Here is a 23395-nt window from a genome sequence, read left to right on the forward strand (position 1 = left end):
ATTCTGTTAATGCTACTCTAAATGAACCAACCAATAGACATTTCTACATAGACTTGTTCTACAATACAACTAAACATAACTAGAGTGTATGGCATATAGCAGCAGATACTAAACAAAGCATTCGTGATACTGCGTTAGTGCTGCGTCAACACAGCACAAACCATGTCGCAAAAGCAACACGACAACAGTAACTATATGTACCTACCTATTTATCATTCCAGTATGAAGAGAAAAAGACAAAAACTCTTTCCAATATTCCCTCATGTTCTATCACAATGTTGAAAGCCTCAAGCTGAAGCGAAATATATTGACATCTAGTGTATCAGTAGTACCTACCTGTTCACTTTTGTACGCAGTCGCTATACAGCCATGTAACGCCATACATGATTTTCAAAATAATGCGACAAATTTTAAAAGTGTTTGATCAGATCAGCTACTTTTGACGCTCACTATTCCACGGGGCACTAGTTTTTCTTTCGAAATTATATTAATCTCAGCAATACGCTATTTGGCTATTTTTATTTATTTTATAAATTAAAGCTTGGCAACGCATAACGGAACATAAAAACAATTTTTGAGCTACCTTTACTAGACCTTTTACACATTACAGAGTTACTAAGGTTTGAACTTCAAGATAAAAGGGAGAAAGACATACTTGCATGTAACCATACCTGCTGCATAGAAAAAAGTGTTTTAGAAAGAGACAGATAGGTTACGTATAGATTTTTAAAAAAAGCTATAAATCCAATTTTCAGCTGAACCAATTTTTCTCTTCTCTAAACATTGTCAGTGTATCAATATTTTCATAAAAATAAATAGGATATCACAAATTCAGGAGTTGTCAAATACCGTATTAAATACATATCGTTACTTTTCCTTGAAATTTCAAGTTCAAGGTACGACACTAAGGGGCTGTTTCACCATCCACTGATTAGTATTAACTGGCGGTTACGTGTGATGCCGTCTCTATTTGTTTTGTTCGAATAGACGGAGACGGCATCACATTTAACCGTCACTTAACACTAGTCAATGGATGGTGAAACAGCCCCTAAAACAATGAAAGAGAGTGAATTACCTAAACAAGGGCGCCACTTTTTTCTCATCTATCGTATTTATAACGTAAAATACTTACTTGAATATTGTACAACGGACCCCGGACCTAAAGTATGGAAAATGTGGGTTCAGTTTTGATATGTTATAAATTTCAAATTCCTGCACAAAAGTGTCTAAAAAAACTAAAATAAACACTGAAAGGGACCCGGAAACAGAGGTAGCAGAGAGCCCCTAGAGACTTTTGATCAGGACTGAAATCTATAACATATCAAAATCGCAGGATATTTAACTGAAACCACATTTTCCATACATTAGGTGCGGGGTCTTTTCTTCATGTTTTATCTCTTCATTGTTGTATTGCAACTGTCTCCTATCACTTGGACGCCATGGCGTACAGACAGACAGGCTGCCCCTGGTCCCTACAGTCAATCATCCCGCGGGTTCCGGGCGCTAACTGGCTGGGTGGTGCCGAAGTGCGATTATTGCCGAAGCCATCACTAATTTGTCACGGATTCGGTCCAACAAATACTGCTTTATAAATAGTAATGAAGACCCATGAGAATGATGACATGAGCGTTATGGAAGTGGTATGAGTAATACGTCTGAACATTTGTATCGGCAAAGTTCGTCTAAAAATATTTTGGTTGTCGCGTTTAGATTTTTTGTTTGTTTATGTTAAATGTTTTTCTTATGAATGTAAATTGTAGGTATTCGATATATAATGACGGCGTATAACAAAAAAGCAAGTAGGCAAAGAAAAGTACAGTCAGGCAAAAGCTTGCTTAAAGTATTTTGAAAACGTACTTTGCTACAGTAGCTGGGGACTGAATGTTAGTTAAAAGAAATGATTACTCTAGCTCGCTAGTATTTCGCTATTTTAGTCAAAATACAATCCAGTGCTTAGCCCGTTTTTATTTTGAACACGAACCAGTGATGACGATGCAAATGAACTAGAAACATTCCCAATACAAACATTAAGATTACAAACTATTCATGTGCCGTGATCCCTTTAATCCAACCCCAAGCAAAGTTTATTGCCCGAGACAGAGTTAACAAAATAAATGGCTTAAATTTCTACACCCGTAATGAATATATAGGAGGGATACTAAATAAATCATTGTTAGGTTGCATTTCGGACAAGCTACGGTACCGGTTGGTCCAAGTTGGAAGAGGTCGGTTGTGCGCCACACCATTTTCAAGATCTCAAAACATAATTATATTAATTTAGATGAAAATTACTATGTGGGGCTTTTCGGGGCAAACACTCGATTTATATTGGATTTATCTTTGAGAAATTAAGTATTTTGGAGTTTTAACTAGATCCTTAGATTTAACTAATCGATGGCAGTATCGTTGTAGACCTTGACTATACTTTAAAATAGAATTATTGTTATTAGTAGTTTGAGAGCAGTAGGTTACTATCGATCTATCTATCTAATACCTTTAAACGAGCAATTCTTGCATAAATACACATACTAAATTTCATCGAAATCATTGGAGCTGTTTCCGAGATCCCCGAAATATATATGTATATAATATAAAAATATCCAATGATTTCGATGAAATTTGGTATGTGGGGTTTTCGGGGATAAAAAATCGATCTAGCTTGGGCTTACTTCTGGAAAACGCTGGTTACCGAATTTTACCCCGAGCGGAGTTCGGTCGCCCAGGCACTAAATATTAGATACTTAGGTGACAGATAGGTGATATTTAAGAGTAGGTACAATATCTTACTTTGACTTTGTGAAATGCCAATACCAATCAAAAAACATATTGGAGATATATGAAGTGTTATCGGAGATCCACGCCGACGCCCATGGCTTGAAGGCTGCAATTCGGCGGCAGAAAGGCGCTCGGCACGCGTCACGCTCCGGATGTAGCCGCCAAGCGCGTGCGCCGTCAACGATTCAAATGTTCAATGGAACGTACGGAGGCGCACTTAAAACATTTTTATTGTAACCAGCCAGGGGGAGTCATTGTTGTCAGAGAACACCCTCACGTTTTTAAAGTGAGACTATAGTTTTTGCGTCATGCCTATTTTGGTTGACCAGTAAACTGACGCAGACGCAGATTTCTATTTAAACAAACACAAATGAGAGGGATATCTTCGTGTATCGGCTGAGCGCTTTATAGCACTTGGATTTAAAACAAACACACACACGCACACACACGCGCGCAGGCATGCAAGCACACACGTAAGCACACGCACACACACGCAATCATACAGGCACGCACATAGTTTGATAGTTTCAAACGTCTTTAATTATCTAAGTCTTAAAATCTTTATCTAAAAATAAAAAAGCATGATAAGTTATCAGGGATCCTAAATTTTACTTAGATTTAAGTATATTATTGTTTTGCTTTAAATTATTATTTTTGAATTGAACTCTAATTTGACATTCTAAATTCTATTTTTTATTTTGGCTGACAATTTATTGTTATATGATTATAATTTATTTTTTGTATACATTTGACGACCCTTTTGTGAATTTCTTGTAATTAACTGACATGTGTTTATAATGTATTGTTGTTTTTGTATAAGGTAATACAATAAATAAATCGAATCTAATCTAATCTACCTTTCAATACCTTGGTGGCGGACCAAAACGTATTATGTCGAACTATCGGAAGACGCTATGTTGCTTTCCATATAGTAATTTACCTACTCAACTTAATGTGTGACGCAGAATAATTTCCCTTGTTCCCCGTACATAACCAGCATTGGTAGGGGCTAAATCTTAAAATTAGGTCCTGGCCCTTCGCCGGCGCTACCGCGGCGGTCTCGTTTCGCTCGCTCCGCTCGCGACCTAACACAATTGTACCTATCTCGCTCCGCTCGTCGTCGTTTTCCAGAGCCTAAATTGACAGTAAGGAGCTGTTTTACCATCCATTGATTAGTGTTAAGTGACGGTTAAATGTGATGCCGTCTCCGTCATTACATTTAACCGGCTGTTAAAACTAATCAATGGATGGTGAAACAGCCCCTAAAAGTGACTTAATTACGTTACCAAAACCTCTTTGAAGTTGGAAATATTTGGTCCGTCCAAGATGATTCGTCATATGCCTAATGTATGTACCTATGTAGGTACGGGGAACAAAGTGATATTTTTAATAATATAAAAGGAAATTGTATATACATACCATTCATCTTTCGGCAAAATTCTCAACGATTAACGTCTGTATGTCTGATAGCGACAAGATTCGGAACGTTTTTATTTTTCATAATATGTAGGTAGTGAAAAATGCTTAGTTAATAAATTAGTCTAACCTTTTCGTTCTCATTCCTATCAGGACAACCAACTTGTCAGAAATCTAAAAATCTTTGACGTATAAAATATATTTGTCTTGGTCAAGTCTATGTTTTGTAGATATTTAACGAAATTTTTTGATATTATTGTGTTTACATTTACTCACAGTTTAAGTGATGGCTAACAAAGATTATTACGAACGCTGGCTTCAAATGAAACAACAGATTAATGCAACAATAATAGAAGATGCTCGTCTGCAGGAGCTTGCTACCGCGTATGTTGGTATTAAGCCACAAGGCGCTGCAGTTGAATTGGTAGCAAGAGTATACGGCAAATATTGCGATCTGTATAACAAGTTATGTGATTGTTACGACCAAATGGAGCAAGTACAAAGACGTCCTTGTATCAAAAGTATAATTGATGCGCTGACATGCCGCATCCTAGAATTAAAGTGGACGCTAGAAGAAGTTGAGGCCTTTGAATTTACGTACCCAGACAATGCTTTGCAACAGATGTTGATAGTACCTCAAGACATTCAAATTATGGTTCCTTACTTTTATCCTTTTGAGATTCGTCAACAAGAGATGCAGTACATAATCGATCAAATATTTGCTGGGAATCGCCTAGGCGATCCAGAACCGACGCCGTCTGAATTAGAACGTAGGGAAGAGGAAAGGTTGGCGGAAGAAGAAAGAATACGAGAAGAAAAAGAAGCTGAAATGAAGAGAAAAATGGCTATGGGTGAAGATATAGAAGAATCAGAGGAAGAAGTACCACTAACAGCAGCGGAAATAGCCGAAATTGAATTTTGGGCTGAATATAATAAACACATATGGAACATACAGCGAATGGAACGATCTCGCATAATCACCAGAGAAAAATTTAAAAAACGTAATAAAGATGCTGATATGTACCTAGAACTATCAGGATTAAAAAAACCTCCAGCTAAACCAGCACTTAGGACAAAGGCCGCTGAACTAATACAACAAATCTATAGACGTTTTATGGAATTGAAAAGAGAACAAGTTAGAGAAGTTGAACGGCGAAGACTACTTGGAATGGTTATTCCTTCGTGGTTGCCTCCTTCAGCTTTGCCTGAACTCGAAAAAGTGAAAAAAGTTCGAAGAGAATTTCGGCAAAAATATTATAAGCAATGGTTGGATGAAAATGTTAAAGAAAAAGCTCGAGTTCTTAGACTGAGAGAGGGGGATATTATGGAAGATATCTCATCTGAAGTAAGACAATGGTTTTTAGAGTGGTATAGGGGTGTTCGTCACTTTGACGAATATCCTTGGCCGGACGAAGGAGGTTCTATTCTGGTTGTCAAAGGAGAGACATTTACTGTTGACGAATTTATAGAATGGCGTACGGAAGAAGAAAAACGACTCAAAGCTGAAGCTGGAAACCCAAAATCTAAGGAACAAATTAAAGCTGAAAAACTTGCAGCTAAAGAAGAGAAAAAACGCAAAGACCTTGAAGAAAAAATTAGAGAGAAAAAGCGATTAGAAGACTATAGAAAATCTCGTTTAAACCCCGACAATGACCCAGGCGTTTATATTTCAATTGGCAGTACCTTTAGCGGTTTGCAAGAAGCTTGGAACAAATATCAAAGTAATTGGAAAGATTTAGATACTCCTGATGCAACGATGGATATAATTAAAGGTTTCGTTAAATTATTCATAACTGAAGATGCTTATAAAGATGTACAGTTGCAGTTGCGACCTATTGTAGATGACATGATGAGGCAAGAACTACTATTGTTAAAAAATGCTCTTAAAAATGATTGCATGCGCATTGGCATATTGAAACCTCCCCAAGGCCCAAAACGTACAAAGCCTAGAAAAGTTAAGGGACCAAAAACAGAAAAGTTCACACCGGAAGAAATGTTTCAAGTATTAGCTGATGAGGGTATTGTAAGGAAATATCCTAGTACTAAATTAGATGATTATTGGGGCGATCAGAACTACGCTGCTGCAGATTTGAGAGCAATACCTTGGACCCCCGCTTTTCCACCACCTTGCTTAGGCGACGTTAGGGAGCAAATAAGGATACGTTGCCTCATGACATTAGGCTCAAACTGTCCAAATGCTGTTCCTTCTCAGATGTTGGTGGGTCCGAAAGGGGCTGGCAAAAGAACTTTAATATATGCAGTAGCTACAGAGACAAATTCATTATTAATAGATCTCTCACCAGCAAACATATATGACAAATTTCCAGGTCCAAAAAATTTGAAAACTATGTTTCTCTTTGTGAACAAAATAAGTCGCATCATGCAACCAACAGTAATACTCGTTGAAGATGTGGATAAACTTTTCTACAAAAAGGTTCCCAAAGAAGACAAGTGGTTTGACCCACAAAGGCTTTCTAAAGATTTTTTCAAAGAAATTATAAAGCCTATACAACCAGACGATAAGATTTTAGTGCTAGGAACTGCTACGGAGCCTTGGCTTTCAAAAGCACCCTTAATGTCAAAGGCGTTTCCTTCTCTTATAATGTTGCCCAGGAGTGATTATGGAAGCATATCCTTTATATTGACAAAGTTATTAATGAAGTACCACGGAATGTCTCGCACCTTCGTCGTGCAGAGTGCGGCGCAGGCGCTGCGGGGTTATGACGTGAACACAATAAAGCGCGCGGTCACTAAACTGATGAACGGCCGCCGCGAGGCTCAGCTCTACTACAAGCCGTTAGAGGCTGAAGAAATTATTAACGCCGTGCTTAACTACCAAGGTGGACAATGCATAGAAGCAGACGATTACCAAATGTATACAGACTGGTACATATCTTACTCGCCATGGGGACAGAAGTATCTTAATCTCATGCAAATGTTGGACTCACAAATGCAGTATAAAATTAAGGCTGACAAGAAAAAGAAAAAGAAAGGGTAAAGCCAAAAAACTGACAACCCGAAGTAAAAATTTTTCAAGTACTTTGTTTGTTTTTATTTTTCACTTTTTATAATAAACAGATACCGTTAAATAATTCTGTAATTTTTACATTACTTAGTCACTATTGACTTCAGAAATGAAGATTCTGTATTTGTTGGTATGTTCGCATATTTGTTTTATAGGTACGGCAGTAACGCTTCTGTGAATAATACATAAAACATACATAATAGTTAAACGTAGAACCCCTTCCTTTTTAGAAGCCGGTTAAAATAGCTACCTATTACAACTTATCCATAAGCTAAATCAGAGACCTCTGTTATCACTGCAAAACAACATAAAAATGACCATTATAACTAGGACGTCACTTTACCATTCCTAAGTCAACATATTTTTAAGCGAAAGTTACAGTTGCATAACGATTTCACATTTCAATTGTAAATTTGAAATATTAATGGAATTTTTCTTCTTGGATGAATACCCTGGTTGGTAATGGTTGGTAGTGAGATGCTGCGACGTCCACTACTCAGGCATTTAGTTTGCTCGCTACGATATAAGTTCTGCGGCGCTGAAGTAGAGGGCGTTGCAAACGTCGCTCTTTTGAATCGCCGCTGTCCCTAATAGTTCTCTATTTAGTTCGCTGCATAAGAGATGGCGTTACTTAAAGGTTTTTCTTTGAATTGAGTATATTCAGTAAAATTAAAAATATCAACTGCATTTATCATTACAAAGAGCTTTTTTCCCAACTTGCTCGGAAATGTTCTTATTGATGTTGGAAAAATCGACCGGGAAGTCCATCGTTATATGCATTGATGCGATAATAATTTTTTTAAAAGTGGCATTAATTACCGGACTTTTTTACTTTTAACTTCATCCAAGACCGAAAATTCACCAAACAGCCAGCTTGTAGCCAGCCAATTGTCCAATAGTCACGTACAAAAAAAAGAGATTTAAAAAAACCTTTGTTTCTGCGTCTGGCTAATGCCAATAATGATTGTGTCCAAATCATAATAAGGTGTATTAAGACTTAATTATCTTCTCGGACTGCTAAATATTTTGTAACCAAAGTATGTTTTTTTAATGTTGTGCGTTTAGGAATTGCCGCTTTAACTAAAAGTGAAATGTATAATATTTATATTTACTAATCCAATAAGTTTTCTTTTAATTTATTTTGATTACAATTCGAACCCAAATTTATATTATCGAAATTGAGGCGGGAACGTGAATTTCATTTTGTCAAAGATTTTCTGCCGTGTTATTTTTACGAAAATAAAATGAGTTCTACAAGTAGTGATGAAAATATCCTAAAGGGCACACCACATACTCCTAATTCGTAGCGCAGCATAGCATCTTTTATTAGTAAGGTTTATATTTATTACTATTAATGTGTTAATTTTTGTTTAGATTGTTGGTAGATTGTTATATAAACATATTGTATTGAATAAATATAACGTTTACGTTTTCTTTCCTCGCATATTTGGAAAAAAGCAGTACCTATACAGACCTTACATATTTGCTGTGACTTCTTTTTTAAAAGTGTTTTTCAATAAAAAGTCACGACAAGATCGCTTACCTTCTTTACACACGTTTTTCTAGAGATAAGGATAAGATTAAGTCACATAGTCAATTTCATTGAAATAGATCTATTTCCGAGATCTCACAAATTAATAAATGTACAAGAATTTCTTGTACGTAAAGGCCTAATAGGTATTAGATTTTTACATACATAGGGGGCGATTTACGATGTTTAAAACTCTTGAAAACATAACTCCTATAATAACTGTACGCAATTTTATTTATAATCAAATATGGCTGATAATAAGAACTAAAGGATACAGATACAAGAACGATTGCACGATAAACCGTCTCATCTTACAAGCTTTTATTTAACTTACAATTATGTACCTGTTTTAAGTGCGGGTCGAATCTTGTAACCGAACTTTGACCCACTTCCAGTGATCAGATTGATGTAAAATTTGGCATACTTATGTTATGTAATACCGGCGACAATACTATTAGCTGATAGTGAAATACTGATGGTACGCCCAAGGACATCTCCGCAGGAAGGAACTCTTAAACGGTTAACGGCATCGACTTGAAATTTGGTACGCAAATGCAATTTGGATAAAAATGCAAGTACAGTCAACAAAAAGCGCAGTCAGCAAAAAAGCTGTTATTAAAAATTAAATGTTTAACAAAAACTTTTAATAAGTTAGGTCGAGTGGAACGAACCATGAACCATGCACATTCAACTATGTCGCTATAGGTACAGTCAAGTGTAAAAATATGAACTTATTAAAAGTTTCAAAAATAAGTACCGCAGACTCTTATTCCGACGCTATAAGGTCGTAGTAAGTAACATATTTTTGAGTGGTTCGAATTGTTATTTATTTTTGCACTTGACCTACTTAATAATATTTGTGACAAAAGTCAAATAGTAGCGATCCTGGCACGACTTGTACATTACTTAGGTAACTACCTACTGTGCCCTGACTGTCACGTGCTCCCGGAAAAGAACCTGATTTCTCGTATCACCAAGTTGAGTATGAGGAGAGAAATATCATGCGAGTTTTAATACTCGCGATGATATTTCGCTTTGCTATGAATTTATAAACAATCAAACATCGACGGCAATGTAATGCATTCGAACGATATTTCAGTTACGTATGATTTTACTAGTAAAGATATGCCATAATTTTCGGTGCGCTAATTACATATTATTATGTTCGTATGTTTTACAGGCTTTTTCATTTTTAACTTGCAAAGGTTTGTAAATCGTGGTTTAAAAATCTGCAAAGCATTTTTCGATCACTTCTTGATATCTGATTTGAGCTGAACTTTGGCTACTTATGTAAGTCCGTGACAGTACAATATTCTGGTGTACAACTGGTGGTCCGGCCAGGATTGTCTCCGCAAGACTGGACTATTTGTTATGAAAAGCAAACGGTTGGCATTTTCTTCGACGTCACAATATGAGGCCAGAGCCACGAACAAATAATAAGGGCTAGAGATATCAATTGGGTGACTTTTTAATGTTTCATTTTCCGTGCGCTAACATAGGTAGGTACCTTTTTAAACATATAGCGTGTTAGTTTGGGTTTCAGTTAATTTGAAGGAAACATTTAACAGTTCAATTGAAGTAAATTTCTCCAAGACACTAGTGGCTCTTACTGTTTAATTTAAAAGATAATCAAAAATTAAGACCATTAATCGCACAGTGAAACAGTGTAACGGTTCTTAATTTATAACGTGTTAAAGTCCGTAACTATTTTTTTTTAATTAAAAAGGGTTAAACAGTGGGTTAACGTAGTTGTTGTAATTATCTTAATTATTTTATTGCTATAGCTACGTTCCACGTAGATTTTCCTTCTGACTATGACCATTGCTTATCAGTACTATACCGCCGCGGTTTTTAACCGCGTGACTTTGTGAATCAAGTAAACTAATGCAGGCGGCCGCACTGGCGGTTTTAAGTTTACTTGTATAAAAAAAAGTCACGCGGTTAAAAACCGCGGTGGTTTAGCCGTAGGCCGGCCTCGGGATCAAAAAAAGTACCTAAAGTAGGTAACTAAGCCGAGAACCACCACAATTCGTCGCATCGCAGCAGAGAGGCCAATAACACAAATTTACCAAAAGTGGGTCTTTGTCGGATAGGTGCTTAGGGAACAAAGGCCGGGTGTCGACTGAACCCACTACCGCTGGCTTCACCTCGGCGGATGTCGCTGTCTCCGCTCCTCGCCGCCATTTCCGTCGGCGATGGGGAGTGGGGGGGCATTTCCGGCAACGCTGCCGCCGCAACTACAATGGACCCTTTATATCTTCCTACCGCTAATCTAGTAGCTGATAATATGATTAGTACAAATCCTTTGTGCACTTGCTCGTATGTAAATGGGTTTGCTACTCGTTTTAGTGCAGCTCGTGTAAGGTTTGCGCCGCATTGATTTAGTAGTCAGTAATTTCGGCTACATGTAGGTACAGTTATTATACTTCATTTCTTATTATATTTGTAATATCTTCTTTCTTCTTTGCTTTCTTTTTGCCCTCGAGGAATATCATGACCATTATTATAAGGTATATTAAAATATTATATTATGTTAAATAAACAAAAACAGAATGTCCTGGGAGTAGTTAACCAAGAAATTGCTTTACCACCGTAAAATATAATATCAGTTATATAAGCTATAGATAGCATAATATATCAAAGGCTATTTTGGCATCCAAGTCATCAGTCTTATTGTTTTTATTCTGAGATTAGAACTATCATAAAAAATGGTAGAACATTTAATTGATCCACAGTACCTTGTTGAATTGAATACTTATTGATTTTATTTCTGGGATGTTGTCGTTTCTCATTCAAAGTCAACTTTGAAAAATAACAGGTACAATTGACCAATAGAGTTATATAATAATAATAGTAATACTTAACAGTAATAATAATAAATGTGTAAGTATATAAACACTTGTATAGCAATTGCACTTCAATACTTTTCAATGTGGCACCGTTGACACCGAAGACTTATAATATCCGTCCTTTTCTAACTGGTCTATATCGAAACATACACAGAAGCTTGCTTTATCCCGCCGGCGAACAAGTGACCCGTTTGTCGTTTCTCTGCGCTAACTCATAATAAAAGTCGACGCAATTGCACTAGCCGGTCAGGGTGCAAATGTTAGTAATGTTACATTAAGTTATTTCGATCTATACTAATTCTAAGCATTTATTGGCATTACAAATATTGGTCACTATACTTAGTCACACTTAATAATAGGTGATTACATATTGTAGCCAAATTCGGGTATTTTATTACAAGATAAAATCAAATAAATAATTACAAACAAAACCATTGCAAATTATAACAATAAAATCAAATTTAATTAAACTAAACAATGCCAAATCAAAAATAGTTTTATAGGTACTGGTAACTGGATGTCGAACAGACATAAGTTAATGTTATGCTGGTATACCTACTCGTAAAATCTCAATTCAGTTCGAGTAAAGGGAAAATAAACACAGTAAACATAGCTATTTCGGAAGAACGTGTCAGCCAAATTTTACACTTTAATCTGCTTACTCAGGCAAAACAGAATAAATATTTATGCTGTTAGCTTTCATAACTTTAAATTAGACACTTCCTGCACCTTACGGGTCATACAATTTTTATAACAGATGTAGTGTTTCGGACCAAACCGAAAATTACCAGTTATGTGTTTTTTTTTAATTATCCACACATATTAATTATAATAATTAATAATATTTTTTTGAAACATTTGCACTCCATATTAATATTGGTAATTGATTTGTACCTACTTTAGAAAATATGCTTGGTCGAACAATGTTAATGTCAGTGCGTAAATATTATAGATAGCTGAAACTTTTAATTATAAACCTAGACAAAAGCATTGAAAGTTCTTCATGATACCAACCAACGCATATAATATTTAATCCGAACAAAAACGACACAGAACATAACAATATGTGTTAGGGTATGCCCTTAACTAATATAATAATAATATAATATAATTCCAACTTCATGACATTTTTGTATCAGTTCTTAATAACGGAGCTATAAATTGATTCAGGCGTGACTTTTTCGGAATTTTGTACATCAATAAACTATATTTTTTTAGTTTACACCTTCGCTACATAGTACGGTCCAGAACTTTAATTCATGAGCCACCATGGAACCATTTCACAGTAAACGTCATAGTGACATCGCATTAATTAACAAGGAAAGTCGTAATGACTTTTCCTTTGAAAAGCTTCCATGGTGGCTCATGAATAAGAGTCCTTGACCGTACCACATGTAATAGAGGCGGAGTAATTATAACGATCGTGGCAGAGACAACACAGCTCAGGACAGCGATCAATTTAACCGCTGTAGGTAAAAACGTATTCACGAAATACGTTAAATTACAATTAGAAAGGTTTGCCTACTCAGAGGAAAATTAATTCAACATGACTATATCTTGTCTGGAATTTCTTCTGAATAAATATCGCTTCATTAAAAATCGGTTAATCTTTGCAAATCATCGTTTAATTAAAAACCCTAGCAAACGGCTGCATCGCAACACGGACCCAGCGCCCGATTGAATGCCTGCTGTCACGTTAGTTAAAAAAAAACTTGGACTTTCTCAGCAATCTTAGTCGTCGCTCTCTGAAGACTGCTTAATTAAAGTATTCTCAAGAACAAAGTTTTTCAATGAGAAGGCACTCCTTTTGTTCGCAACAACTGTTCAACTGCTCAGCATGGAGTCGTAGGAACTTCCTTTAAGCTTGTACCTACTCATTTGTATTGTACTCCTAAGACTGAGCATTTCGCAAAAGTACCTATTCCCATTCAAATTTGCCACACATAGCAACTTAGTACATTTAATTGTAACTTAAAAACGAATTCGGTAAGTGTCGTAATATGTGCAACTACTTACGTATAGTTTCAGCGTCCAACGGTATGGGTACGTTTGATTTTGTAACGAGAAAAGGAATAGAATACATTTTGTTTAATTTTTGTCAAATTGATATACACCAAACTTAGGCTAAACTTAAGAAAAGACACGAATAATATACATACCGACTAGGATAATATACCGGTGTAAAAAAAACTTACTTAGATAACCAAATGCAAAGTACAGTCAAGGACAAATATATCGACACGGCCAAAGTTGCAAAAATATGTATACACGACTTTATGCACTTAATATTAAGGCCGTGTATACATATTTTTACAACTTTGCCCGTGTCGATATATTTGCCCTTGACTGTACAAGAAGTTAAGTAGATAAATAGGCAGTCATAGGAGCTGCTTTGCAAATAAATTGTAAATTGTTAGTTTATAAAGAACCTGTTAACTTTGAAATCTACATTTCAACTGATGCATAGAGTATAGAGAATAATAATTAATAACGTATCTAGTTAATCAAAATCACAGATTGTGATCAAAATCAATCATGTTTGTAAATGCAACACGCGGCCAACTGTACCAGGTGCACCGGAGCGAAACATTACACCCGATAAACCTGATTTAATGAGGTCATCGTAATTACTGTCAATGTACCTATATATTGTGATAGTAGTAAGTACAGTCACCTGCAATAATATCTGCCACAATGGAGCGTGCAAAAATACCTGACACGTCCTACCGGCCTTAGCAATAGAGTCGTACCTATCAGAATTTATGCATGTTTTTTGTGTGAGATATTGGTGCTGATGACTGTACACTATGTCATCGTTTTCAGCGTAGTTTCAGCCCCGATAAGTACAATTGTCTTCAGGAAATTCTCAGGACAAAAGAGTAAGACATCCTTTGCGAGTTGTAGAATTTTATGAAAGATGTGGATCGCTAACACCTTATTTGCTAATTCTTCTGTCAAGCATTAATATTTGTTCTGTTACGTTCCATAGAGTCCTGGCAGCAATGCAAGGAAAGCCTAAAAATCAGTCCGGCAATTGAATGAGGGCTACCGTTTTCGCGCTCACCAGTTGGCGCCACTGTAGACAAAGGTCCTGCCTGAAGTATAAATAGTGGTTAGTTTGTTATTACGGGCGAGAAAACAAAATTTACATATAAATTATATTTAATACTTTAAAACCGCACGATAAAATATCGAGCATGCCACAGTGTTGCGTGGTCCCGTTTTGTTCGAAAAAAAGGGAGACAAAGGTTTCCGAAAGAAAAAACATTCATTGTCCCGTAACGCATATTTGCCATCATTAATTTCAGGTATTGCAAAATATTCTAATTACAAAGAAATCCCCCTGGTGTTGCAGATTTCTATGGGCGGTGGTGATCTCTTACCATCAGGAGACCCACTTGCTCGTTTTCCATCCAGTCGAATAAAAAAAAAACCCGCGCAGCTCACCAAAAAACAGTGACATTTGACATTTCGGAGCCCTCTCGCTACACCAGCGCCTCCAGCGGCGAATTGATACGCGGATAGCCCTCATTGTGTCAGAGCTAGGCCATTTACATTCGCATTAAACGGTGGTGGTGATAATTTCCCATCAGATCTGATCTGAAACCCGCATGCTCGTTTTCGGGCTTACATGAAAGGTATATTAGATAGCTGGATATCTGGAATAACACATAGGGTACTTGTCATGCCAGGTTCACATTATTCCACTATAATCGTGCCAGTAGCGATACATTGCCGGGTCACAATCCAAACGAGTAACTAAGATCGATCGAGCAGCACAGTGTCAAACTACTCGCACGGTTTTACTGGAATAATGTGAACCGGGCATCATACCGATATTCCAACGGGATCAGGATAAAACCTCAAAGTTAGAGGCATGAAATTCAGCGTGGGCGTTTTTTGTGCAAGGTTGCGCTATGGAATTCCCACGGGAATTTTCGGAATTTCAATTCATCTGGTAGATATTAAAAGTTGTCACGTATATGGGGCCGCGAATAAGGCCTCGTAGTACATATTTAAATTAAAGAAGCATTACGTAGTACTTTAACGTGCCGGCGAAAAAAAATTCTTATCAATTTGCATCACCTCGGCGACGCTAAAACGCTGTCGGGGGTGAGCCGGGGCTAAATCCATTTCCCCCTTAAGAGGGCAACTCGAAAAAAACAAACTCGATGGAGGCTCCGGCGGGAAAACATTGCGAACCTCGCATTTGCCACGCAATAAGCGTCGGTTACCGAATTATATATCGACGATTCCAACTAATTCGATGCCGGGCCGCCCCCTCTCGCCCGCTCTCCCTCCCCCGCAACTCTAAGCTCATTTCCTGTGCGCCGCCTGGTTGTATTAATTTTAAATTAAGTACGGATTAAGCTACGCGAGCTGTCGAATGCGATGTAAGTAAACAGTTCCCGGCGCACACACACTGGGGACGTGGAGCGTTCACTATTAAGCTCTAATTGTTTACCTCCTATTAAATGTGCGCACGATTAGCATGTGGTACCTACCACTGGATAGGTCGCGATGTGCTCACACAGGTAGGCAGATCCTCCATAGTTAATTTATCGTCGAGCTCTGGCGAATATTTCATTTTAATAGTCCATTTTATCGCTGTGAGCTGAAAAGTTTCCAAAAAATAGCTTAAATTAATGTAGGATTCATAAAAAAGGTTTAATGGTTTAATCCACAAATTCAGCTTAACGCCGCCTAACGATGAGAGTGGCAACGTCGCGTTGCCGGAAGTGACGGAGCGGCAGCGTCGCCCCGCATCGATCATGGCGCTGCACGCACACACGCAAAGCCCCACGTAGATTGCACACGCTCACAGATAAACGATTTCTTAGTCTTCACGTAATTCAGAGTTTCGCTCCAAAGTGCTGAAGGAACCTTTGCCACCTTTGTTGTTTAGCGCATATCGTAGTTGGGGAAAAACCTAACAGGTACATATAGACCGCAGTGTAAAGAACTGATAGTACGGAACCTTTGTTTTTCTATTTTTGAATGTCGACTTGTCAAAAATGGACCTTCCTCTTTGGGAATCCAACCAAAACCATAGAGGCCGTATTCAAATGACAATAATAATAATAATCATTTATTTTAAACAATCAGTTCTTATTGTGTTAGTAACAATAATCTTATTACCTACGTTACCTACATCTTGCGTTCTTACGTTACCGCGTCTTGTTACCTACAATGATCGCAATCAAATGACAGTTTTTGTGTACAAGTGGGACCGCTCTTACTTAATACACATCGTTTCGTTTCAATGTTATAATAAATAACAAAGAAAGCAAAGTTAGGTATAATACCTAAATCAATGAAAAAAAAGGCTCACTTCAAAATATCTGTACAATTAAAACAATGTGATTTATGCTCGATGCCAGTTCTTCGTGTTGTTTTACACAACACATGCTCGTGATGCAATAAATAATGTACTACTTACACCCAACTATATAATTCAAATATTTTTTATAGAATGCCACAAAATAGTACAATGAGCTACATAAAAATAATAAGTCTTATTTTTTCTGTATCTTACTTAATTTATATCGCTTTAGTACAGAACCCTCAACACAGGTTTGATACACTTACATCCGTCTTATCTAAATAATGGAGACTATGCCGTTAAAAAATAAAATAAAATGTTTATTATCAGTCATTTTTGCAATAAGTCATTGACGGTTAAAAAGGTCGTTAATTCAACTAACTTTAGCTGATAATTTACCGTCGCCGCTACGCCTGCTACGGAGCTACGGGAGGCTACGTCGTGCTACGTGTAGAGCTACGAAAGATACGCAATCCGAAACACAATTATGCGAAAATTGGTAAATGTGTTTGTAAATAGGCCACTTTTTATTCTAATATTTCCCTCGGGATTACGTAAAAAAAAGTCTAAATCTCAATTGACAAGATTTAATTTTATTAACACCTGTAAATTACTACAGGAATCGAAAGAGTTTTGCCTCCTGAACATGGCAAAATATTTATTATAATTGATTTCTCCATATTTAAAAAAATACAAGAAAATGAAAAAATATGTCTGAATTTGCCAATACTACCACATAAAAGATATGTTTCCTTTGCATTTTTCACTAGAAAAAGGAGCTGTCATCATTTCATCAACGTCTCCATGCAACGTCTACGTCAGATTTACGTGATCTTTTTTTAAGAGACTAGACAAAAGTAATGGATCTATTGTGTGGTAGTTTTGGAGTTATGCCCTTGTAGAATAAGCACATCTTAAAAAAATGTAATAAATTAATTAATAGTTGTAGTGAAATTAAAAAATATCAGCGTTTTTCTCTTTCCAAATAAAGTACAGAGAACGAATCAAATTATAGTTTTAGAAATATGAAATCTTGTCAATTGCTAAATCTAATGACATGTAATTTTGATTTCACACTGACGTTCTGCATAGGGACAACATAAATGAAGACCACGTTGTAATTTTTGGGAATTGCGATTCAAGTGACAGGCCAAATGGTTCGCGCCACCGTTTATAGAATGATATAAGGTAAACGTCCGAGTGCTCGACACGCTAATGCCCAATAGACGACACCCTGCTGTCATCTCTATAGCTAATGACACAAGATTAAAGATGCCAACTACTGGGACAGCGACGAGCACTCGTATGTTTACTTTGATAAGGTTTTAGTTTTATCTAGATCTCTTACACACTATGTTCGTAATGCTCGGGTTTATTTGTGTAACCTCTATGTAAGTGTAAAAAATCAGAAAGTATACTCGTAGGTATTAATTGAAATTAAAAGGTTCTTATTTTGATGCAAGAGTTTTTGACCGAGCAAGCGATAAGCGTGAGCTAAGCGTCTCGGTTCCAGCTCGGGCAAAAATACTTTTATAAAAATGCTGGACATACTCCAGCGGATGTCCGGCGGATGTCCAGCTGTTCTCGTCTATAGGTGCGTGACCGATTCACTTGAAATTATATGAGTAGGCTTGTTAATTATAATGGAATTTACACTTCGATTCAGATTTTTTTTTTCAAAATGGCCGTGCGACCCGATCTGTAAACTATCTTAGATCTTTAGAAAAACTTGCCAGTTCTACCAGTTCATAGTTCGTAATAAATTATGGTACGCATCCAGCTTTTGCTTAGGGTAGGTATATTATCTGATTTTTATGAGATATATAGAAAATAGGTTTATAGATTGTAAATATTAAAATATCTTACCTATTATTCAACTCAACTTTGACTTATAGCTATTGCTTTGACTTTGAAATTTTATTTATTAGGTAGTGTGTCTGTTACTCTTTCACCCTTAAATGACTGTGCTGATTTTGACGATAAGCTGAATTTAGCAAAACAAATAGTAATTATAACCTCCATTAACACAAACACTATTTTTATCCTGGAAAAGTGCTATTATTCGCAAACGAAATCGCCCATACTTACAGTCAGCCACAGTTACGATTGACTTACGATTGGGTAGGAAATTAACACGGGCAATAGACTGCGCCATCCTATCGATCTAGACAGATCGCTACAACACGATTCATTAAAGCCCGAGGGCTACCATGTGTCGCTTAATAAAATGCTATTTATTAACTGTACCTACTGCACAAAACTGGTTGTTAGTTAGAATTGGTTAAATAGGTAGTTGAATTTCAACCGTGTGAGTTGCCATTCCACTGATGACATATTATGACTCTAAAACGTGGACCTTGACTGTTGAAAGAGCTGTGCTCGGAGTTTCTTTAGGTGATGAAATCCGGAACCTACGATCAAATTTTTGAAAGTTCCGTGAAGTCGGACTTTTTGTAAAATTCGGAAATTTTTATTCAAATTTCATATCTAATGTAGCACCAACAAAACCACTGGTAAGGACTGGTGATTAATAATTCTCTGCCAAGGCTATGAAGGCTAAAAGATAAGTTAATGGCTAATAACTAAATGACCCATTGCAAGCAAGACTGTAACGTAAAAAAACCTCACGATACTAACGTCATCTAGCGATATTTCGCCTGTCTTTTAGCCCTCATTAAACTATTATAGGCTTCTTCACAAGAGACGCGAGCTTTGTGCGGATATTTAAATGGTCGCAACCCCGCGCGAGGGTCTCTTCGAAACGCACGAACGCTTCAACTAATTGGACTCTTTTTTTATTCATTGGCCTTAATTGCATAAAAAGATGGGAGTCGAAAGTTATTGTGCATTGGTGCTTGCATTTTTACAAGTTTTTATTTATCTCCGTTGCTACTTTAAGCGGAACTTTTTCTCATGCCCGACAAAAATACGGAACCTGGAGTGGCACAACTTAGGAATCCTTAGAAAACGAACCTATCATTATCCTAAAGGGCCAAAATGCACCTGGAATGCCCATCATGGGCGGCGGTGATTGCTTCCCGTCAGGTAACTCGCATGCTCGTTTTCCCCCTTATATGAAATAATTTAAAATGTTCGTATATAATAAGTAAAGTGGACGTCTGAATGCTGGTTACTCTCCTAATAGTTGCCAGATATAATTTCCCAATATAATAGTCATTGGTAACCGAGGTGTTAGCAAGGTGTCATTTATTGGGCAGTATCATGTCAAACACTAGGATAATTACTTCAAGTGAAGTAAATTGATTGAAAACCAAAAAAATACTAATGGTTGATTTATATCCGGTGGCAAAGTTTGCTGAGTTGAGTAGGGTAGCTTCCAAACACGTCTCCAGAATCACCCTGTATGAGATGACCGCGGGGTATGGCACTTACTAAAATAGAATAGACAGTCACTGTGTCACAGTGTATCAATAACAGGAAGCTATCTCGCATGGTGTTCGCACGCCGCTTGGACGTCATGCAGCGAGCGGGGCTGAGCCTCTCGCCGAGAGAGAGTACACCGTGGCTACCACATCTGAATCAATCCTTAGTTAATTTAGATTATTTCTATTTTTTTGAAATTAGTTTAGCACAAATAAAATTTATTTGCTTTTTATCTTGAAACTCACTTATTTCAATGAGGCAGCAGTAGAAGAATGTCTAAATTTTTCCACATACTTAGGTCGAACGAAATGATAATGAAATAACAGATGTTTTTTCTAATCTCATCGTCATGTATGTAGAAATACAAACATAAAGACGCTCTTGTAATATAGGAAATGACACACCTCTTTATGTAGTCGGTAGAGACCGTGTGGACGGTGCCAAATAATTAAGTACCTATATATTTGTGTAATATTAACTTTTTACTGTACAAAAATAAAAATGAAACACTATTGATAGCCATTGAGATATAGGAACAAGGTGAACTTATAATATCACTTTGAGGAATATCTCTACCAGTCATACTTTCAGTGGATAAGTTAGATGTCCGAGTGCTGGTCACTGATCTAGTAGTTGTCTCTTCTTCATCTTTAATTTTATATCAATAGCAATAGAAGTGACAGCAGGGAGTCATCTATTGGGCATTAAGCATGTCAGACACTAGAATATTTACCTTAATTAAATAAGGACACTTGACACCAATTGAACTAGTCCCAAACTAAGCAAAGATTAGACTATGGGTACTAGGCAACGGATAAACATACTTTATAGATAAATACATACTTAAATACATATTAAACATCCAAGACCCGAGAGCAAACATTCGTATTATTCATACAAATATCTGCCCTGGCCGGGAATCGAACCCGGGACCTCAAGCTTCGTAGTCAAGTACTTTAACCACTTAACCATCCGGTCGTCACAATTGGTCATAACTAAAGCAAAATTATCTTACTCGTATTGCCCCATGTTCGATTAAATTTTCGTGTGGCGTTACCAGAATACAAATGTATGGTGTGTGGATATAATTTGTAAACATTTTATATGTATATAAAGTAATGTAGTTTTTATTCCTGACTGGTCCTTTTATTCAAAAACCAAACTTTACTTACTTAAAATATCACTTCTCACTTCTGTCAATGCAATGTTCTATAGATTAAGATGGATGATTTATAAAGAACTTTAAGATAACTTTAACTTTAATCATTTACGATTTATAAAGAGGCACCTAAATATTCAAACTCCAGAAGTAATAAAAATCGTTGTCTCGTAGCAAATGTAGCCCGGTAGCAGGCAGGCGTAGCCGTAACGACGTAGCAGACGGGCGTAGCAGACGTGGTGCTACAGCACGTAGCACTGCAGAGACAGCCTTCATTTATGTAGTACCTACCCTAGAAATCGTAACAAAATCAGATGTCACAAAGTCAGACCTTTCATTCAAGTTAATTACAATTGTTGTATTAGCGACCATATTGCCCGTCGGTCCTACAAACGCCATGAAAAGAATTCAGCCAACAATATGCCTAAATTCAACCAATTATATGGACAATTATCAAGATAGGAAAAACCGGGCTCTGAAACAATTTATAAAAAAATGGAAGGGAGCACAAAAGCGACGGGCGCCGCTGTCATTGTGTCGAAACGAGAATGCCGAATGGCCGAATTAAAAAAATAAAAACAATATGCGTCCGTGACAAACGAGTGCCCCCGGGCGGCGAGTGCACCCAATTCCTCGCCGGCCAACGAGCGCTTTATATGCGACGTTCTAAAACAGTACGAAATCGAAAAATCGACATTCATAGCGCATTTCAATTTTTGTCAAACCGTCGGCGTCATAAGCCGGTGGCTAACAGGCTGTCGCGGGCCACAAAGCCTGCTGATTACCGACGCCGTAGGAACTCCTCGTCATTATCTCCCGCCCACCCTGTTTATTTTTGTGAGATAAAGATTAGCCGGAGTGGCGCGTGATTGGCGGGGTGGGTGTTGGGGTGCGCGGGGGCGGGACAGGGCGGGGCCAGGCTGGGCCCGCCCGCCGCGGCAGCCCGCCGCGCGCGAGTTCGTCATGAGGCAGCCGTCGCCGTGACCCGCGCCATGCTCGATATCAAAAGCTCCGCCGACTACCTCAGTCGGTCGGGACCTTTTACCAACTTCTCTATGCTGTTTGCGGGTGAATATCAATCATTATATTACCGTGACGTGACGTGAAGTGTTTGTGATGTGTTGTGACGAAGGTTTTGTATTAAGTATATCCTGGACCAACGGGTGATTTGGTCTCTGCGTCCTCCACCGGCCCGTCGTTTTGTTTGAATGCCTTATTCATATGTCATTTCTTACCATTATATATATATTATTTAATTTTATTTGAAACCACAATATTTTGACGGTAATCATTCAAGAGTTATGGAAGTAGAAACAAATCATAAACATAGATGCTATAAGTTATAGATAAGTGGTATCTAGATCAAATTTACCGCAAGCTAAATTATCTTCCCAGTTACTTAGTGTCTTTTAATTAACCAGTTTGACCGGATTTCTGCTGAGACATTATTAAATATTTGTATGTGTACTTAATATACTCGTATGTACATGTAAGTGTGATCCCGAGTTACGATTTACTGAATAGATAGAATTTATTTAGCCCGAAGTTTAGTTGATAATTACTCAGATTTCTTAATTTAAGCTAGATTTTAAATCAAAATAAACCGAACCGATTTCGATAAAATCTATGTATGAATGATTTTGAATCATAGTTACACTACAGACCTAACAGTATGGTATGGTGAAGGTATCGAGTGACTCGTTGTGTCCCTTTTCAAATGTACGTTAACTAGCATGAATACTACCTATACCTAATTACATCATGATTGTGGATTATAATTTATACAAACGGACGATAATATCAGATAACGACACAAGTTCTAAGTACCATTTTAACCAGTCATTGGTCATTGGAGATTAAAATGTTATTTTATTAGGTATTTTAAATACTAATAAACTAACCACACCGAATAAAATATCTCAGAAGCAACGTC

General features: G+C 37.1%; 2 protein-coding genes across 4 annotated transcripts in view; both read left to right on the top strand.

Annotated features, from left to right (window-relative positions):
- Ets65A (DNA-binding protein D-ETS-3) overlaps nucleotides 1-23395 on the top strand; it is a 91231-nt gene that overhangs the window by 19043 nt on the left and 48793 nt on the right. The gene's annotated exons all lie outside the window — the stretch shown is intronic.
- Nucleotides 4399-7204, top strand: LOC141432707 (dynein regulatory complex protein 11-like). Its single transcript, XM_074094445.1, has one exon. The coding sequence runs from the start codon at nucleotides 4478-4480 to the stop codon at nucleotides 7187-7189; it is 2712 nt and encodes a 903-aa protein (XP_073950546.1). The 5' UTR covers nucleotides 4399-4477; the 3' UTR covers nucleotides 7190-7204.

This window comes from Choristoneura fumiferana, chromosome Z (genome assembly GCF_025370935.1).
Source record: "Choristoneura fumiferana chromosome Z, NRCan_CFum_1, whole genome shotgun sequence".
In the NCBI taxonomy this organism is placed as follows: Eukaryota; Metazoa; Arthropoda; class Insecta; order Lepidoptera; family Tortricidae; genus Choristoneura; species Choristoneura fumiferana.

Excerpts from the sequence above, each read along its gene's own strand:
- LOC141432707 (XM_074094445.1), top strand. The coding sequence starts at position 4,478 with ATGGCTAACAAAGATTATTACGAACGCTGGCTTCAAATGAAACAACAG.